This window comes from Panthera uncia, chromosome D2 (genome assembly GCF_023721935.1).
Source record: "Panthera uncia isolate 11264 chromosome D2, Puncia_PCG_1.0, whole genome shotgun sequence".
NCBI classification, from domain to species: domain Eukaryota; kingdom Metazoa; phylum Chordata; class Mammalia; order Carnivora; family Felidae; genus Panthera; species Panthera uncia.
Genome location: NC_064818.1, coordinates 11793872 through 11814354, shown reverse-complemented (window position 1 = coordinate 11814354; position 20483 = coordinate 11793872). Strand labels below are relative to the sequence as shown.

Genomic DNA, 20483 nt, shown 5'->3' with positions numbered 1-20483 from the left:
TCAGTTTCTTTCATCAGTGCCTTGTAGTTTTGAGAGTACAGGTTTTTCACCTCAAATGATTAAATTTATTCCTAGGTACTTTATTCTTCTTGATGCGATTGTAAATGGGATTGTTAATTTCTGTTTCAGAGAGTTCATTATTAGTGTACAGAAATGCAGCAGATTTCTGCATATTGATTTTCAATCCTGCAACATTACTGAATTCTTTTATTCTGATAGTTTTTTGGCAGAGGCTTTAGGGTCTTTTATATGTAGTAGGTCATCTGGAAATAGTGACGGTTTTACTTCTTCCTGTCCGATTTGGATGCCTTTTATTTATTTTCTCTTGCCTAATTGCTGTGACTAGGGCTTCCAAAACTGTGATGAATAAAAGTGGTGTTGGTGGGCACACTTGTTCCTGATACGGCAGGAAGAGCTTTGAGCTTTTTGCTGTTAAGTATGATATTAGCTGTAGGCCTGTATATGGCCTCTATTACATTTAGGTATGTTCCCTCTGTGCTCACTTTATAGAGATTTTTTATCCTAAGTGGATGTTGAATGTAAGCTTTTTCTGTATCGAGATGTTCATATGATTTTCATTCTTCGTTTCATTAATATGGTGTATGACGTTGATTTGTGGATATTGAAACAACCTTGAATCCCCAGAATAAATCCCATTTGATCATGTGTATGATCCTTTTAAATTTTTTTTTTAACGTTTTTTTATTTATTTTTGAGACAGAGAGAGAGACAGAGCATGAACGGGGGAGGGGCAGAGAGAGAGGGAGACACAGAATCCGAAGCAGGCTCCAGGCTCTGAGCTGTCAGCACAGAGCCAGACGTGGGGCTCGAACTCACGGACCACGAGATCGTGACCTGGGCTGAAGTCGGACGCTTAACCGACTGAGCCACCCAGGCGCCCCGTGTATGATCCTTTTAATATACTGCTGAATTCAGTTTGTAAATGTTTTGTGGTGGATTTTTGCATCTATGTTCATCAGGGTTATTGGCCTATAATTTTCTCTTTTTGTGTAGTGTCTTTCTATGGTTTTGGTATCAGGGTAATGTTAGCCTTGTAGAATAAGTTTGGAAGTGTTCCTTCCTCTTCAGTTTTTTGGAAGAGTTTAAGAAGAACAGGTCTTAGCAATTCTTGAAATGTTGGGGTGCCTGTGTGGCTTGGTTGGTTAAGTGTCTGACTCTTGATTTCGGCTCGGGTTATGATCTCATGGTTCGTGGGATCGAGCCCCACGTTAGGCTCTGTGCTGACAGTGTGGAGCCTGCTTGGAATTCTCTCTCTCCCTCTCTCTCTGCCCCTCCCCTGCACATGCTCTTTCCCCCTCTCTCTCTCTCTCTCTCTCTCTCTCTCTCTCTTAAAATAAATAAATAAAATAACCCCAATTCTTGAAATGTTTGGTAGAATTCACCTGTGAAGCTTTCTAGTATTGAATTTTTGTTTATTAGGAGTTTTTTGGTTACTGATTCAATTTCCTTACTAGTAATTAGTTTCTTCAGGTTTTCAGTTTCTTCCTGATTCAGTCTTGAAAGATTGTATCCATTTCTTGTAGGTTGTCCAATTTTTTGGCATATAATCATTCCTAGTAGTGTCTTATGATCCTTTGTATTTCTGGATATCAGTTGTAACTTCTCTTTCATTTATGATTTTATTTTTTCGTCCCTGTCTTCTTCCTTCCTTTCTCCCTCCCCACCCCTCCCTCCTTCCTTCCCTTCCTTTCCTGCCTTCCTGCCTTCTTTCCTAGCAGGGGAGAGGGGCAGAGGGAGAGAGAGAGAATTCCAAGCAGGCTCTATGCTTAGTGTGGAGCCCAGTGTGGGGCTCAATCCCACAACCCTGGGATCATGATCTGAGCCTACATCAGGAGTCAGACACCCAACTGACTGAGCCACCCAGGCGCCCCTGTCTTTTTCTTGATGAGTCTGGTTAAAGGTTTATCTGTATTGTTTATCTTCTCAAAGAATCCTTTCATTGATCTTTACTTTTTTTGGTCTCTATTCATTTATTTCTGTTCTGATTTTTATTATTTCCTTCCTTTTACTAATTTTGTACTGTGTTCTTTTTTTCTATTTCCTTGAAGTTTAAGATTAGATTGGTTTTTTTTTTTTTTCTTTTTCTTTCTTTTTTTTTCTTTTTTCTTGAGATAGGCTATGAACTTCCCTCTTGGAACTAGTTTTGCTGCATCCCATAGATTTTAGAATGGTGTGTTTTCATTTGTTTAAAGGTATTTTTTATTTCTCCTTTGACTTTTTTTCATTGGCTCTTTGGTTATTTAGTAGCGTGTTCTTCGGTCTCCACATGTTTGTGGGTTTTTTTTTGTTTGTTTTCTTTTTGTAATTGATTTCTAGATTTCTAATTCCACTGTGGTTGGAAAAGTTGCTTGATATGATTTCAGTCTTCTTAAATTTATTGAGACTTATTTTGTGGCCTAACATGTGATCTTTCCTAGAGAATTTGCATGCGTACTTGAGAAGAATTTGTAATCTGCTCTTTTTGGAGAGGACGTTCTGAATGTATCTGTTCTGTCCACCTGGTCTAATGTGCCTTTCGAGGCCAGTGTTTACTTACTAATTTTCTGCCTGGATGATCTATACAATGATGTAAGTGGGGTGTTAAAGTTCCCTACTGTTACTGTATTGCTGTTAATTTATCCTCTTGTGTTTGTTAGTATTTGCTTTATATATTTAGGTGCTTCTGTGTTGGGTGAATAAATATTTATAACTGCTACGTCTTCTTGTTGGGTTGATTTATCATTATGTAATGCTCCTTTGTCTCTTGTTTCAGTCTTTGTTTTAAAAACTGTTTTGTCTGGTACAAGTATTGCTGTACCAGCTTGCTTCTTTCCTATTTGTGTAGAATGTGTTTTCCATCCTTTCACTTTGAGTTGGTGTGTGTTTTTAGATCTTAAGTGAGTCTCCTGTAGGCAGCATATAGATGTTGAAGAGAATGTTTTTTTTCTTATTGCATGTTTTGTTTTGTTTTTTCCAATTCCTTATTCCCTCATTTGCTGAAGATTAATTAACCATAACATCACAGGTTTATTTTCTGTTTCTATTCTGTCCACTTGATCTGTGTGTCTATTTTTGTACCATATTGTTTTGAATACTGCAGTTTTGTAATATAACTTGAAATCTGGAATTGTGATACCTCTGGCTTTGTTTCTCCTTTTCAAGATTGCTTCAGCAATTCAGGATATTTTATAGTTTCATACAAATTTTAGGATTGTTTGTTATAGTTCTGTGAAAAATGCTGTTGCTATTTTGGTAGGGATTGTGCTTCGGGTAGCATACACGTGGGTTTTCGGTAGCATCAGCATTTTAACAACATTTGTTCTTCCAAATGTTGTTCTTCCAAATTCCATGAGCCTGGAATGTCTTTCCATTTGTGCCATCTTCAGTTTCTTTCACCAGTTTTCAGAGTACAAGTCTTTTACCTCCTTGGTTAACTTTATTCCTTAGAGATTTTACTATTTTTGGTGCAATTGGAAATGGCAGTTTTCTTAATTTCTCTTTCTACTGTTTCATTATTAGTGTATAAAAATGCAGTAGATTTTTGTACATTGATTTGGTATCCTGTGGCCTTACTGAATTGCTTCAGCAGTTCTAGTAGTTTTTTGGTGTGGTCTTTAGGGTTTTCTATGCATAGTATTATGTCATCTGCAAATAGTGACAGGTCTTATTAACTAATTTGGGTCCCTGCTATTCTTTTTTCTTGTCTGACTGCTGTGGCTAGTACTTCCAGTACTGTGCCGAATAGAAGTGGTGAGAGAGTGAACATTCTTGTCTTATTCCTGACGTTAGGGGAAAACCTCTTCAGTTTTTCCCCATTTAGGATGGTATTAACTGTGGGGTTTCATATATGGCTCTTACTATATTGAGATATGTTCCATTTAAACCTACTTTGTTGAGGGTTTTTCTCATGAATGGATGTTGTACTTTGTCACATATTTTTTTGCATCCATTGAAACTATCGTATGGTTTTAATCCTTCTCTTATTGATGTGGTGTATCATGTTTATTGACTTGGGAATATTGAACCACCCTTGTATCCAAAAGTAAGTTCCATTTGATCGTAGTGAATGATTTTTTCAATGTATTGTTGGATTTGATATGCTAATATTTTGTTGAAGATTTTTGCATCTGTGTTCATCAGAGATATTGACTTGTAGTTCTCTTTTCTTGTGATATCTTTATTTGGTTTTGGTATCAGGATAATGCTGACCTCATAGAATGAATTTGGAAGTTTTTCTTCCTTTTATCTTTTTTGGAATAGTTTGAGAATAGGTAGTAACTCTTCTTTAAATGTTTGGTAGAATTCACCTGCGAAGCCATTTGGTCCTGGACTTCTGTTTATTGGGCATTTTTAATTTTCAGATTCAGTTTCATTGCTAGTAATCGGTCTATTCAAATTTTCTATTTCTTCTTCAATTTAGGTAGGTTATGTGTTTCTAGGAATTTATCCATTTCTTCTAGCTTGCCTAATTTGTTGGCATATAGTTTTTCATAATATTGTCTTACAATCCTTTGTATTTCTGTGTTGTTTTTTCTCCTCTTTCATTTCTGATTTTTTTGGTCTTACTTAATGAGTCTGGGTAAAGGCATATCAATTTTGTTGATTTTTTCAAAGAAAAGATCAGCTCCTGTTTTCACTAATCTGTTTTATTGGTTTTTTTAAGTTTCTGTATCCTTTGTATCTGCTGTAATCTTTATTGTTTCCTTCCTTCTGCTGGTTTTTTTTTTTTTTTTTCTTCATAGTTCCTTGAGGTTTAAGGTTAGATTGCTTAGTTTGTTTTTTTCTTTTCTTTTTTTTTTTTTTTCAACGTTTTTTTTTTATTTTTGGGACAGAGAGAGACAGAGCATGAACGGGGGAGGGGCAGAGAGAGAGGGAGACACAGAATCGGAAACAGGCTCCAGGCTCCGAGCCATCAGCCCAGAGCCCGACGCGGGGCTCGAACTCACGGACCGCGAGATCGTGACCTGGCTGAAGTCGGACGCTTAACCGACTGCGCCATTCAGGCGCCCCTGTTTTTTTCTTTTTAATGTTTATTTATTATTTTGATAGAGACAGAGAGAGAGAGCAAGTGCCAAGTGGGAGAGGGGCAGAGAGAGAGAGGCAGACACAGAATTCAAAGCAGGCTCCAGGCTCTGAGCTATCAACACAGAGCCTGACATAGGGCTCAAACTCATGGACCACAATATCGTGACCTGAGCCAAAGTCGGACATTTAACTGACTGAGGCACCAGGTGCCCCTAGATTGTTTAATTTTTGATTTTTCTTCCTGAGGTAGGCCTGTATTGCTCTAAACTTCCCTTTTATAACTGCTTTTGCTGCATCCCAAAGATTTTGGACTGTTGTGTTTTCATTTTCGTTTGTGTCCATGTATATATTTTTTTATTTCCTCTTTGATTTTTTTTATTGACCCATCCAGTGTTTAGTAGCATGTTTTAACTTCCATGTATTTGGCTCTTTCCACATTTTTTCTTGTGGTCAACTTCTAGTTTCACCGAAACTAGAAGAAAAGCTGCATGGTATGATTTTGATCTTTTTTAATTCATTGATGCTTGTTTTGTGGCCTGACATATGATCTGTTGTTGAGAATGTATACTTGAAAAGAATGTGTTTTCTGCTGGTTTAGGATGGAATGCTCTGATGTCTGTTAAATCCATCTGGTCCAACGTGTCATTCAAAGCCACTGTTCTCTTGATGTTCTGTTCGGATTATCTGTCCATTGATATGAGTGGGGTGTTCAAGTCCCCTACTACTGTTGTATTACTATTGATTAGTTCCTTTATGTTTGTTATGAATGGTTTTATGTATCTGGGTGCTTCCATATCAGGTGCATAAGTATTTATAATTGTTATATCTTCTTGTTGGGTTGTCCCCTTTATGATTATATAGTATCCTTATTTGCCTCTTGTAGTCTTTGTTTTAAAGTCTGTTTTGACCAATATAAGTATTGCTACTCTGGCTTTCTTTTTAAATCTGTTTGCCTGATGTTTCTCCATCCCTTTACTTTTAGCTTGCATGTGTCCCCTTCTATTCCGAATGATAGTCTTGCTTGATAGAGTATTATTGGCTGCAGATTTATTTCCTCTCAGCACTTTGACTATATCATTCTATTCCCTTCTGGCCTGCATGGTTTCTGTTGAAGGATCAGCTGATAGCCTCATGGGGTTCCCCTTGTATGTAACGGTTTTCTTTTCTCTTGCTGCTTTTAAAATTCTCTTGTTGTCACTACTTTTGTGCCATTTTAATTACTATGTGTCTTGGTGTGGACCACTTTGGGTTGATTTTCTTGGGGACTCTCTGTGTCTCCTGGATCTGGATGTCTGTTTTCTTCCTGGATTTGGGAAGATTTCGGCTATTATGTCTTCAAATAACACTTCTGTCCCCTGTTTTCTCGCTTTCCTTCTAGGATTCCTATAGTATGAATGTTGAGCTTGATGGAGTCACTGAGTTCCCTGTTCTCATTTTGCATAATTTGTTTCTTTCAACTGCTCAGCTTGATTACTTTCCATTACTCTCTCCTCTAGGTCATTGATTCATTCTTCTGCTTTGGTACTCTACTGTTTATTCCATTAGTGTATTTTAATTTCATCTATTGTGTTCCTCATCTTCGATTGTTTTTTTTGTTTTTTTGTTTTTGTTTTTTTTTAAATCTCTGTTCAGTGTCTCACTGACATCCTCCACTTTCCTCCTCAAGTCAGGTGTGTACTTTATGGCCATTACTTTGCATTGTCTATCTGGCATATTACTTGTCTCCCTTTTGCTTAGGTCTCCTCTGTGGTTTTGTCCTACTCTTCTGTTTGGAACGTATTCATCTGTCTCCTCATTTTGTCTAACTCTCTGGGTCTGTTTCTTTGTGTTAGGAAAGTCTCCTACATTTCCTGCTCTTGAAAATCATGGCTTTATGGAGAGGAGCTCCTGTTCACTGAGGGGTATCGCGGGTGTGTGTTGCATGCACCCTGCTGTTGTGGCTGAGCCACTTTTGACTTCAGCCCATTCATTTGCAGTGGCTGTCTTTGCCGGCTGCGGACAGCGTCTGGTCCCTGTGGTGTTAGTGGACCAGTCTCGGGCTGCCTTGGGCTTGAGTTGAGTCAGAGCAGGCATTTGCCAGAGATGCAGTAGCTCCGAACTTCAGGGCGAGCCGTCTGCGTTGTTCCCTGAGAAGCTTTAGTTGGTGGGTGGGGTGTGCAGTCAGAGCAGGTGTCTGCCCCCAGCCCACTGCTGGGTCCACAGTCAGACTGGTGTGTGTGGTTATCGTCCCCTCTCCCCAGGGCGGGAGTCACTTTGGAGTGGTGCTGGCCCCGGTCGGGGCTGCTTGCACATGGCCAGGCCTGTGGCCCTGGTTTGAATGGGCTCCAGCCCAGAGCGTATCGGAGGGCGTGGACCCCCAACATGGGGGCTAGAGGGGTGCGGTGGGGCAGTGGCGTTAGCAAGGTTTGCCTGCTGCTGGTTTTCTCGCAGGAGAGGTCCTGAAGCAGAATGAGGCAGGCCTGGCTAGGAGGGGCAGATTCCTGAAGCAGTGGAAGCAACTCAGGTGGTGAATGTCAGCACAGCTTTGGCTCCCACGGGTGGCTGTGTGTTTATGCAGGGTGGGGAGAGGGAAATAGTGCTCACCAGGGTCTTTGCTCCTGGAGCAGTACCCTGTTGATCTCTGTTCCTGCTGGATGTGCTCGGAGATGAGTGAATACATCTCCCGTGTGCCTCAGGCATTTTTCAAATTGCTGCTTATCTAGGCAGTATCTCTGGGCTGTTTGTTGAGCCATTTCTTTAAGGTCAAGGATTCGGCTTCTCTCCCTCCCGGCTTTCCCATAGCTGAGCCCACTGATTTTTAAAATTCCAGGTTTAAATCCCACTGGTTGCATGAACTCACAAAATCTAGCCCCTCCGGTTTTCAAAGCCAGATGTTACGGGGATTTGTCTTCCCTGTGGGGTCTTCTTGGTGTGATAGTCCGTTTCCCTTCTCTGCACCTGTGGGTTCCTCCCTCCTGGACTGTGTGTTTAGCTTTCCACTGTGTCTCCACCCTTCCTTCCCTCTTCTGTGTGGTCTTTTTTCTTCATTTAGTTGCGGAGTTTGTTCTGCCTTTGGGCCATTTTCTGTTTTATGCTGATATGAATGTTATCTGGGAACACCGTGAACTTAGGGTCCTCCTACTCCACCGTCTTCCCACAGTCCTCTACCTTGCGTGTTTTTGTTTTCGTGTTTTGTTTTGAAATCCATTCAGCCATCCTAAGCCTTTTGATGAGCATTTAGTCCATTTACTTTTTTAAAGTAATTATTGACGGGTATGTATTTATTGCCATTTTGTTGATGGTTTTCTGGTTGATTTTACAGTTCTCTTGCTCTCTTCTCCTGTGACTTTATGACTTTCTTTCATGTTATGTTTAGATTCCTTTCTGGTTTTTTTGGTAATTTCTTGCATTTTCCCCTGGCTGATGTTCTCACTGTTCATTCGCTCTTCTCCCCGGTTCAGTAAGCATCTTTTCGACCATGACTTTGAACTCTTTATTGGGTACATTGTTTTGTTTTGTTTCATTCTTTTTCTGAAGTTTTGTCTTGTTCTTGTGTTTGGAACATACTGTTCCGTCTCGTTTTGCCTCACTCTGTGTTTGTATGTATGAGGTAGTTCAGCTCTGTCTCCTGGTCTTCTTGTTCTTGAAGGAGCGGCTTTATGTGGATGTCCTATGGGGCACAGACACGCGCTCCCCCTTGGCCACCAGAGCCAGCTGCTCCAGGCTTCTCCCCTGCGGCAGGGCTACGACTGTGTACGTGCTCTGGTGGGCAGGGCGGCCTCCTGCCCCGCTGGCTGTTGGGCCTGCCTGAACCGCTTCAGGTTGCTCTGCTGGGCAGGGTCACTGTCCTGTTGGCAGCAAGGCCACGCTGAGACATAAGGTTACGTGGGGCTCTCAGCAGTGTGCACCCCCTGACATGAGCAGTCTAGAAAGCGGATTCCAAAATGGCGTCCACCAGGATCAGCATGGCAGAATGAGAGAGCAAAATGACTGCCGACGGTGTCTCGGTTCCCCGGGAGAGGGCCCAGCTGTCCTAGCTTCTCTCGCAGATGCTCCAAGGTTAATAAGTGGGTCTCCTTCACCTCTGGTCTGTGTGTTTTTTGGTCTGGTATTTTTGTACTGGTTTCTGGGCCGAGGGAGTCTTCACACAGGCCCTTCAAGAATGGGTTTTCCTTCCCCTGTAGTCCTCTCTGTAGTTTTCATGGGTGATTCCCTGTTGGTTCTGAAAGCCAGCTGTTTTGGGGGCCGGGCCATCTGTGCAGGATGGAAGGGTTGGGGTGCCTGATGCGAGCTTGAATCTCTGACTCCTCTGGGAGAATTTCCGTGCCTTTGAGATCTGTCTGGACTGTGGAATGCCGTTGCCTGGGGTGTGGTTTTTCCATTCGTGAGGCTGTATCTCTGCCTCTTCTTGCGGAGGAGGCTCTGTTCATCCAGATCCCAGGCCCCCTTCAAAAGGAGGTAGTCCATGTGTAGCAGTAGAGTCGCTGTGTCCGTGGGAGGGGGTGAGCTCAGGATCTTCCCGTGTGGCCATTTTGAGCCCTCTCCTCTACTAATGTATATTTTAAGTCACTGTTTCCTGTTTCCTGCTGATAATCCCAAATTGTTTGGCGTGTAAGTACACGAGGGAAGGTACTTCCCTGATCTGATCTGGGGGTCAGATCGTTGATGGTAATAGCAACCTGTTATTTGGTAACTAATATAACTTAAACTTGGAGTCAGTTACGATATGAAGAAAAATGATGCATGCTAATTTTTCTTTCCCTCTGTTTTGATTTTACACAGGACAGGTGCCTCCGATTCAATCTGAGAAGTCTTAAAACCTTCGATCATACGTAGAATAGAGACCTCAATCAACGATAAGGTGGAAAAGAATGATGTTGTCCCTAAACAACCTGCAGAATGTCACCTATAACCCGGTAACTGATTCCTATGAAATCACTTTTTATCTGTGGCAGGATGTAGAGCAAATCCAATTGGATAGTAATTATCTATTCCTGGGGGGGGGGCGGGGGGAGACCATCAAATTCAGTGAACGTGTATGGAAAGTACCCACTGTGTGAGAGGGACTGTGCCGGTTGCTGACCGAAAAACAGATACGGCCCTCGGAGCTCGGTCTGGTGGAGGACAAAGTCACAGTGACCGTACAGGGTGGTGAGAACGTGTTCTGAAGGGAGAGCATGGGGTCTGGTGGAGGGAAGCTGACTTTGGTGCTGGGAGGATCATCACGAGACAATATTTTAAAGGAAAATGGATTCATTGCTCTAAAAGTTTTTAATTTTCTTTCTTAATTAGACCCTGGTCATGAGAAGTAAATGTCTCAGCTTTTCCCTTGCCTTTCAAATACTGCTTCGTACTTGAGCAGGGAAAAGGCCAAAAGCTAGTGGCAAGACGGAGAAAGAGAAGAATGAGAGTCTTGTGGTTCAAGGGCCCCAGGGACTGCAGTTGCTGGAACTTTCAGTGTACGTCCTTGGAAATAATGAATGGGTTTTAGTTTTACGTGGTGATTAAGAGTCTTTAGAAATGTCTAGTTTCCACATATATGAAGCTGGATCCTGAATTTAGGTCTAAGATAGAGTTACTTTTTTTTTTTTTTTTTTTTTTTAAATAACCCCCCGTCCCCAGAGACTCGCGGGCAAGAGAGGGACGGGGAGGGTCCCCGAAGCATGACCCTGACCCGGTCTCATTTTCTTGTTATTCACTTTGTAGTTGTAACTCTTTTTCTTAACCTAAGCTTTGACGTCATTGTGCAGAATGAGGTACCATCGCCACATCAAGCAAAACTCAGTTTTAGAAGAAATAGCCTTAAATAGTACTGGCTTCGAAAGGAAGACTGACTGAATTTGAAGTCAGTGAGACATTTAAAATGCTTTTCTGGATCCCAGAGTTCAAAACATCTCAAGGTTGTAGACTGACTTTCTGCAAAGATTAAAAAAAAAAAAAATGCTGCCTGTCAAGGGTGACTGAAGTACCGTGTTGGCTCCGGCCTGGAGGGGGAGGGATGGTCAGGTCACACTCCTCAGTTCTGCGCTTCAGTAAGATGACTTCTGTGAACGTTACCCCGAAAGCAGTTTTGCGGGTTAACGTGCGCGCGCATCTTCCTGAGGAAGGTTCATTTCCTGAGGAAGGGCCTGGGGACGTGGTGCTGCCCCAGGGCAGGAAATGCAGCCAGGGCTCCCAGAAGGCCTTGCTGCCGTTCTGAGCATGGTTCGTGGTGACAGTGTCCCAGAGCAGATAATTTTGGCAGATGGCCTATGTACGTGTATATATGTATATGTATGGTCTCTTCTCAAAGCAGAAAAGGATGGAGGTAGAAAGATTGAACTTAATAGCAAAACTGACATTGAGCCCTGTCTTTAAATTTCACTTCTTAAAATACTCGCAGCGCCGAGCACGCACACTCGGCTCCAGCTCTCCCTCAGGGTTTTGACTGATCACTAACAAAATAACCGTAACGCAAGAAAGTAGTGTTTTCGAAGGCTAGCTTGTGCAGTATCGCAGCTGATTACCTTAAAATCTCAGGAATTTTAGCAGCGGCTCAGATTGGCTGTTGTGAGTTAATAGGCCGCTTGTAACCATTCATTCCACCTGGCGCTCAAAAGCTCACCATTCCGCTCTCCTTCGGAAGCTCGCTTCCACATTATCTTTTTCTCCTTTGTCCCTTACCATTTGACCCGACATCCTTTGTCCCTTACCACTTGACCTTAAAACAAAACCGTAAAATCTTTTAACCTCCGAGGTCCCTTCCAGCCTCTGTTCCCTTGTTCTTCCCTTGCTGGTCCCGGTCCTGAGAGCGTCAGCGTCTGTCTCTGCGGACTTGATGTCCTCACCACAGCTCTGCCCTCTGGTTTTCGTTTTTGTTGTTTTTTCACTCTTTCTTAAATTTTTTTCAACTCTTTCTTAATTTCTTTCTTGTCTTCGCTAGTCGTGTCTTTTGCTTTCTCTTTGTGTCTTTCCTGATCATCGTCAGACCTTTTGAGCGTGTACACAGTGTATAAATTGTTCCGGCCTTTTACCTGAGGCTCCCGCTTCTTAGACTTAGTTCAGAACCAAAGTCGTGTCTTCCTCCCTGGATCAGCTCCCCTCTCTCGGGTTTGTTTCCGTTTCTGTCCGTGTCTTTCTGCTGTTTCACTTCTGCTGTTCCCGTGCCGCCAAGCCCCGCATAGTTTGAACAGAAGCTGCGTTCAGAATTTCATTTCATTTGTGTCAAACCTCAGTGGCTTTTCCTTTATCATCATTGTTTTTAAAATCTGAAGAGAGTATGTGTAAATCATTTGTAAGAATTCAAAGAGTATTTGAGGGTTTCACGAACACATAAAATTGCCATGTACCCTGTGCTCAGTTCCCCTCCCTGAGGGCAGTCACATTCAGCAGGTTTTGTAGATCCTTCCCGAGAACACACGTGAGTGTCCGAGCGTGCGCGTTGTGTGTATCACTTCGTAGATCCTGTTTGCTTCCGCATCTGGGTCGTACAGTAGGATCCCCCGTTTTACCGAGTGCTTCGCACAGAGCGAGGGCTCGTGGCAGCCCGCTTTTCCAACAGCATTTGCTCTCTTTTGCTCTCTTCATGTCTCTGTGTCACAGTTTGGAGATTCTGGCAATATTTCAGACTTTTTCATTATTATCATATTTGTTATGGCGATCGGTGATTACAGCTTCCTGAAAGCTCAGATGATGGTTTGCTTTTTTTAGCAATATTTTTAAGTTAAGGAATGCACTTTTTTAAAGATACAATGCTATCGCACACTTAATAGACTGCAGTATAATGTAACCGTAACTTTTTTTTTTAAGTTTATTTTGAGAGAGAGCGAGCATGCACAAGCAGGGGAGGGGCAGGGAGATGAGAGAGAGAATCCCAAGCAGACTCTGTGCAGTCAGCTCAGAGCCCGATGTGGGGCTCGAACCCACGAACTGCAAGAACATGACACAAGCTGAAATCAAAAGACGCTTAACTGACTGAGCCACCTAGATACCCCGAAACAACTTTTTTATGCACTGGGAAACCAAAAAATTTATCTGAATAGCTTTATTGCAGTGTTCACTTTATTGAAGCGGTTTAGAAACTGAACCCACAATATCTCCGAGGTATGCCTGTATATAAACTGTTGTGTATGCGGCTTTTTTCCATTTGATACATTTTGGAGAGACTGGCACACTTATAGCTTCTCACTTATTTTCATGGCTGCATAAATGGGCCACTGTATGGATATACTATAACTCCTTTAACCAGTTTCCATTAAGGGACTGTTTCCTTTTGTGATTGTATCTAGTGCTGTGATGTACATCCAGTATATGCGTCTTTAAGCATACGTGCCAGTATTTCGTAGGATAAATCTGTAAAAGCGGAATCACTGGGCCAAAAGATATGATTGCCATTTCATTATCTTTTTTTAATCTTCCTTATTTTGCCGTGTCCGAGATGTTGACAGTCTTCCCGTATCGAAAGGACTTCCCTGATATGAGTGTCCAGCCTGACCGATCGATCGTTCTCTCCTTTCTCTCTCATTGGCTGCATCAAGGTCTCCGACACACACCCCATTGTGATGATTCACTGGCACAGTCCTGCTCACGGCTGTGATTTACTATAGTGAAGTGATAGCAAAGTCATAAAGGGAGAGGCACCTGGGGCAAAGTCTAAGGGGGACCAGGCGCAAGGTCCCATGGGCCTCTCTCAGTGGAGTCACCCAAGATGGACTTGAATCCCCCAGCAGCAAGCTGTCACGGTGCATGTGAAACGTCGCCTACCGGGGAAGCTCATCAGAGAGTCACTGCCGGGAGATCGTATCTGGGGCCGGTCTCGCGGACTGCTTCTGCCTAGCACGTACCGAAATTCCAGACTCCTGGAAGGAGAGCAGGTTTTTAGCATAAACTGGATTGTTTGCACACAGTTGGCGAACAGGAGACCACCCTTTTCCGTGTGGGTGGTGGGTGCTGTCCCCAAATCCAAGTTCCTAGACACCAGCCAAGGGCCAACCCCGTAAGGAGGCCACCTTTCAAGGACAGCAGTCAGTTCTGCTTTGTTCCCTTTTCTGCACACTCCCTCGCTTTACAAACCCATCGAGGCTTTGCCCCTGACTTTTCCTTCCTCTCAGTTTATCTACCTGGATATCTTTCATAATCACCTCTGCTCTGACTTTAGAGCATGAGTTCTGGCCCTTCACTTAACTTGTGCTGAATCTCCCACTCTGTTCAGTCATACAGGCTCGCTCTTAGATGTCCTGCTGAGCCGTCGCACGGGAAGCGTTCAGAACTAAACTCCTCATCATCCTTCTGAATCTGTTTCCTCCCCAGTTTCACCATTTTAGTTGGTGGCCCGATATAGATGGTTTCCTTTGAAATATTTCTCGTACCTCGCTCTTCCTCTCCCCGCCCGCAGTGTCTGCTGCCATCAGCCTGGATTATATTTTCTCCTTATGCCAGGCTTCCTGCAAGTAGCCAGTCTCCCAGATAACCCCTGCCCTCCGGCACATTTTTACCCCCCTGGACTGTTGTTCCTAAACCCCATTTTCATTATATCATCCTTTTTGTTTTTAACATGTTTAAAAAAATTGTTTTCATGTTTGTTTAGAGAGAGAGTGTGAGTGGGGGAGGGGCAGAGAGAGAGAGAGAGAGAGAGAGAGAGAGAGGGAGGATCCCAAGCAGGTTCCACCACTGTCAGCGCAGAGCCTGGGGCGGGGCTCGAGCCCACGAACCGGGAGATCATGACCTGAGCGGAAATTAAGAGTCCCACGCACGCTTAAGCAGTTGAGCCACACAGGTACCCCTCCCTCGTTGTATCTCTCTAAAATCTGACCCTGCCTGTCTGGCACTGCTCCCTTGCTGCTTACTCTCTAGCAGACATGTTTTATCTTTTCCTGCCTCTCTGCTTTCGTAAATGGACATTTCTACCCGAACTGGCTTTCCCCTCCTAAGCTCCCAGCTCAAATCACACCTCCACCATAAAGTGTCTCTGGGCAGCTCGGAACTCTTTATACACTTTTCTGAAGCACTGATTTGGCACTGGCTTACCACCCCATATTTTAAGCCCTTGAGTCAGTCGTGGTTTGTAGTTGCGAGCATAAAAGCCAGCCTCTAAGCAGAGATGATTAATGTATTAATTGCTAAACTAAGATGTATCAAATGAGACCGCGTGGTTCTCCGGATCGCTGGTAGGTTTGAAGAACCGGACTTGGCGAGGCCTGGTCACGGACCACGTCCAAAGTCCCGCCTGAAGTGTTTCCGCCGAGACCTCTGGCGCCACCCCTGGACACGGGTGGTACCGGCAACACCGCCAGCGCCTCGGCTGCGCCTGCGCGTGGCCGCTGCCCGCTGGCGGGGCGAACGCCGCCCGATGGCGGCTTCTGGGCCCTGGCTCCAACTTGGAGTCTGAGGCGGGGCTACTGAGTGACCGGGTTTCGTCGTACACCCTGGCCGCTCGCTGCAGTCTGGGTGGGGCCGAATGTTCGCAGGTGGAGAGGCTCTTCCAGTCGTGGAAGGAGACTGTGGTTCTGAACGGCCAGAGGGTCATGTTTCTCCTCTGCTTCTCCTTCCGCGGGTGTCTGACTTCTTCCCGGCTGTTCTAGGAGCGCCTCACGGATGGGCCGTCGTGCGTCTTTCTAGCTGGAGTCCACCCACGACCGTCGTGTGGAGCGACACTGAATAAGTAACCCTGAAACAGGCGAAGCGGGATGAGTCAGGAAGTTCTGGGAGAAAACACTAAACTCAACGAGTGGGGCTTAAGCTTCTGGTATCGTCTCCGGAGCCATCGTAACCGTGTTTTAATTTTTTTCCACATGAATTATTTGCGAAGCATCAAAGCTTGAGGTTGCCTACAAAATCACGCCCCTCTCGCTTTTCAGAGGAGCAGTTTTGAGTTGAGGCTGTGGGCTGCAGGGCATTTTGTGTTACGTGGCCCAAGTCCGCCGAGAGTTACGTCATTTAGGGTGCTCTCCCGAGCAGAAAGCGTTCGTCCAGATGCCGAACACAGCAAGGGACTAAAATGTTCAGCGCTGTTGTTTCCTAGACTGGAACAACTGAGTAACGATTGCGAAGAACTTACTAGCAGTGATGGGAATAGATTATTGGTCTCAGAAAGCCCTTTCCAACCCTAAAATTATGCAACAAAAACTTGCGGTTATAAAAATATAAACGCTTGTTTTCGGGAAAATATAAAAATACAGGATGAAAAACACAATCCCGTCCCTCAAGAAAACTATTAACATTTTGGCTTATTTCTTTTTTTAATGTTTATTATTAACTTAGTTGGGATCAAACCGTGTGTAGTTTTGTAGGCTCTGTTCTCACTTAATATTATCCCTAACATTTTTGCATTATTAAACATTCTGCATCAATAGAATTTGAACAGGCGTAAGACCTGAAGCTACAAAAGCAGGTCTCAGTTTATTAAGAGACTTAACGCCGTGGAAGGGAATCCGCCGCGGCCGGGAAGATCAGTTGTGCGAGCGGAGTGCCTTCCACGTTCTCTGCACAAAACCCACGGCTTGGACGGGCGGCTGCGGCCACACCGTGCGCATCTGGGGGGTGTTCTTGGGCGTGACGGGCGCCGCTCGCCTCAGCCGCCCTGCCCGCTGCGTCTGCCGTGATGCCAGATGCTCGCCGGCCTCGGTTACTTCCGGTTGTCGTTCATCTCTGCTCGTCGGTTAAGGCCACGACCCGCGCCGCTCGTCCTGCGTGTGGGGCTGCCAGAACCCCGGCACCGGGCCGGTGGGAGCGCGTTCGTCTGACCTCGGTCCTGGGGGTGTAAAGGAGCCGGCCCGCCCCGTGCAGCTCACGGGCCGGGCGGGGTGTTCGGTGCCACGGCCCAGGGTCGGGAAAGGGCTCCACGGAGGAGACCGCGCTTGAGGCGAGAATTTCAGCTTAGGAGCCACCAATCCGCAACCACTTGGATGTGCCCGCTCTTGTTTTAGGCCTCAGCTCTTGGCGACCGGCTACCTAGGAGAGGTTTTAGCATGCGTGTCACAACTCGGGGGAGCTTGGCGGGAGGTATGATGGGGTCTGGCCGGCTTGGCTTGCTCCGACGTTCCCGAGTGGAAGAGGGTGGGGGTTGTGATGCCGCAGACGCAGCCAGTGGACGGGGAGCCTGTCACCCCTGCGGAAGGGGAGCGACAAGATCTGATGGTGTGTCCGGCCCCAGACAAAGAGGTGGGGCTCCGGGTGATGAGGGGGCAAGAGGAGACACGGATACCGTGTCGAACCCAAGCCCGTGGCCGGGACCGGGTCAGGCCGCTGGGGGGTGGGGGGGGGGGCTGCTGCGTCCGGAGAGGCCACAGGCCCCCAGGGTCATCCCTGAGTTCTCGTGGTTCTGGTTTCCAGCAGGGCCGGTGAGCTGTGGGCGGGAGGCCTGGCAGGGATTAGACACCCCCATCCCAGGTGTGGGGGAGGGGCTCACCTGGTGCCCCTCTACAAGCGGGCCGGTGAGTGTCCCGGTCTCCATCAGTGTGGGCACGGGACCTGGTGTGGTCTCGTCCTGCCGTCGGGATCATCCATGGAATGTTAGGAAAAGGGGAGGGGGAGGGGACCTGACTTCCAGCACGTTGTTTTTTCTAGATCATAATTGTCCTATTAAGTATCTTATTTCACAAAGCCCCCGGCCAAATAAAATGTTCTGTGAACTTTCAGCTGTGTCTTTTCCCACAGAACTCAGGTGTATAGATATTGTCACTATCTCGGCTGTTTCAGCAGTGATCTGGAAAATGCTAGATTCTGAGCAGATTTGTATGCAGACTCTCAAAATGTAGTCTTCCCGTTTTGTTTATGTAAACGTACATTTGTTACAATCATTTTTCTAGGTAATCCCCTATGTCGGGACGATTCCTGAGCAGTTGGAGCCTGGAACTTTGATTGTGATACGTGGGCATGTTCCTTGTGATTCGGACAGGTAAAAACCATGGTGTGAGATGGAGGAGGTGACTAAGCTGTCTTCTCGTGACTGTGGAACAACCACAGAAACTGATGCGGGGGAGACCATTTTGATACTCTTGAGGCCAAGGTGCCGAGGAGACTGGAATGAAGACCGAGATCAAAAAACTTGAGTTTTTCATTTTATTGTTCGAAGTGTGGTTGGAATATGATCAGATACACGGTTAATGACAGGGACTGTGGTCAGACGCCAGGGACGAGGTCTGGTTGCCGTCTGACACCCCCACGGCATCTCTGAAGATCGATTTCGGGCTGTTTTGTCTGATGCTCGCTTTGGGCACAAACTGCGGACTAGGCGGCATCGGGGCCGGGCCAGCTCTCTGTGGCTGATGCCCGGGTAACAGTGGTTTAAATAAGTGAAAGTGAAGTCTGAAGGAGAAAGCCCAGACATTTCCAGGTGACTCCGTCATCTAGAGAAGCAGGCTTCGGGGTCACCGTTCTCCTGTCCCCAGGGCGAGGTCCTTCCTGTTTCTCCTGGCTCGCGGCAGCTAGAAACCCGGCCCTCGCTTCCATGTTCTGGGTAGCTGGGTGGGTGCGCGGGGGTGAGTCGCGGGTCACTCAGCTCGCCGGGCCTCCACCTGCAGCCCGCCCCCTGGCTGCCCGCGACCCTCCCTCCTCACTCCTCCTCACTCCCGCAGGTTCCAGGTGGATCTGCAGTGCGGCAGCAGCGTGAAGCCCCGCGCCGACGTGGCCTTTCATTTCAATCCACGCTTCAAGTGGTCCGACTGCATCGTCTGCAATACTCTGAAAAATGAAAAATGGGGATGGGAGGAGATCACCTACGACACTCCTTTCAAAAAAGAAAAATCTTTTGAAATTGTGATTATGGTGTTGAAAGACAAATTCCAGGTGGGTTTGGGAGAATGAAGGTAATGAGAAGCGGCACCCAAGGCAGGCTTGCGCGTTGGCGAACCCGCCCTTACGTTACTTAAGTCAAGAGAAAGAGTGGCTTTATCGTTTTGCCCTGAAGTAGGGGCGCGGCGGGTACCTAAGTGTGGGCTGGGACGCAGCTTCTGCCTGCGCCTCGTGGCATCCGGAATTGTGGGGCCGGGGCCTCCAGACCTCTTTGTGTGGCATTTCTGCTGCACAGCCGAGCTTACTTCTGAATTGGCGCAGAGCTGTATCAATTGTGGGAGAGTAAACTGTGGTCACCGTCACCCGGGGAGGGGGTTGGGAATCTGGAACTAACATCGACGGGGAATCCTGCCGCAAGTCCTTCAGGATCGTGAGATTCTAGATCCAGAGTTCTTAGAAGTGCCACCGCTGGCTTCATCGAGCGGTCTAGACACAGTGCTCGTAGTGCGTACGTGTGATGGAAAGCCCTAGAGCTTTGGATGCACCTGCCTGCAAGCGCCGTAGAACCTCGAGCCCCCCAGACTAGAGAGAGATTCGCACAATTTAGCGTGAAAACCTCCCCATCTCGGGCGCGGACTCCATTCTCCCCTCCCTTCCCCGGCTTCTTGGGCGCCTGTACCTGTATCCTTCTCGAAAACTCTTGTTCCTGTCCTGTTGTGCGTTTTCCTGTGTTTATTTTACGTGCCAAGGGGATTTTAAGCTCCTTGAGGTCCGAGACCGTTTCGTATCCTGCTTGTTTTCCCGACATTCCCTATTTGGGAGGGAGGGACAGGGAGTGGGTTGCCGTCAGGCAATGTGCTGCGGGCACTCACGGGAGTGACTTGATCACAACAGCAGCCCTTTCTTCAGGAAGAGCTTTGTCCTGCTCTAAGCAGGAATCGCAGATAAATTGAGTAGCTTGCCCATGTCCGTTCATTCAGGATTCAACAAATATTTACTGAAAGCCTGCCACGTGCAGCGTCCTCTTCCTTGGAGTGTGGTCCTCAAGGAGAGCAGGTGGGCAGGCTTGCCGGGCGGATTGCTAACCTGAGCTCACAGGCCTAGGGCATCCGGGGAACCTCTGAACCCCGGATGCCTCGTGTACACGCGTAGGTGCACACATGCATGCAATATATTCATGAATGCCTAATTGGTGTGGAGGGAGAGGGCCCATGGTGACTAATCAGATCAGAGCTCAAAGGAAGTTAAGAACCACTGCTAGTGTTATGGATGCTTTCAGTCACAGTTTGATCAGACGTGTGATGTGCAGACCTGGGGGAAGAGGTATAAAATGAAACCCAAGGAAACGGGATTTAAATTTGGACACGTTAACGTATTAACTTTTTTTTTCTGGGGGTGGCGGGGTGTTCTGTGTCCATCTAGGTGGCGGTAAATGGGAAACATATCCTGCTCTATGCCCACAGGATTAGCCCGGGGAAGATAGACACTCTGGGCATTTATGGCAAAGTGAATATTCACTCAGTTGGTTTTAGCTTCAGCTCGGTGAGTACCCTTCCATAGCTTGGGGTCTTTGATGATGTTTTCTGATGAAATGGTAGCACGTATCTTTAATTAACATCTTCCTTTAAGATAAAAATACTATAAATGTCTCCATCATGAGTATGTTGATTTCCTAGAAACAAAGCTTTCAGACTAGTAGTGCGCCATTTAGCGCTCTAATGTCTGTAGGATCTTAAATCTAGTATGGTTCTGACAACAACAATAAAAAA

General features: G+C 45.9%; 1 protein-coding gene and 1 long non-coding RNA gene across 11 annotated transcripts in view; one reads left to right on the top strand and one right to left on the bottom strand.

The window, feature by feature from the left end:
* The window catches only part of LGALS8 (galectin 8), a 34373-nt gene that overhangs the window by 7738 nt on the left and 6152 nt on the right, over window positions 1–20483 (top strand). For 7 of the 10 annotated variants that reach the window (XM_049646109.1, XM_049646118.1, XM_049646115.1 and 4 more), the window contains 4 exons: window positions 9787–9920; window positions 17790–17878; window positions 18558–18768; window positions 20137–20256. In XM_049646109.1, coding sequence (XP_049502066.1) covers window positions 9876–9920; window positions 17790–17878; window positions 18558–18768; window positions 20137–20256 — 465 coding nt within the window. In that variant the 5' untranslated portion in view covers window positions 9787–9875. Of the gene's footprint in view, window positions 1–8256; window positions 8278–9786; window positions 9921–17789; window positions 17879–18557; window positions 18769–20136; window positions 20257–20483 lie in introns of those variants that run through there. The other 3 variants (XM_049646114.1, XM_049646111.1, XM_049646116.1) reach the window with 3 other exon arrangements.
* Window positions 13399–15646, bottom strand: LOC125933236 (uncharacterized). Its single transcript, XR_007460899.1, has 2 exons — window positions 15010–15646; window positions 13399–13841 (listed from the first exon to the last, which is right to left on the bottom strand). It is a non-coding gene; the product is annotated as an uncharacterized LOC125933236 (long non-coding RNA).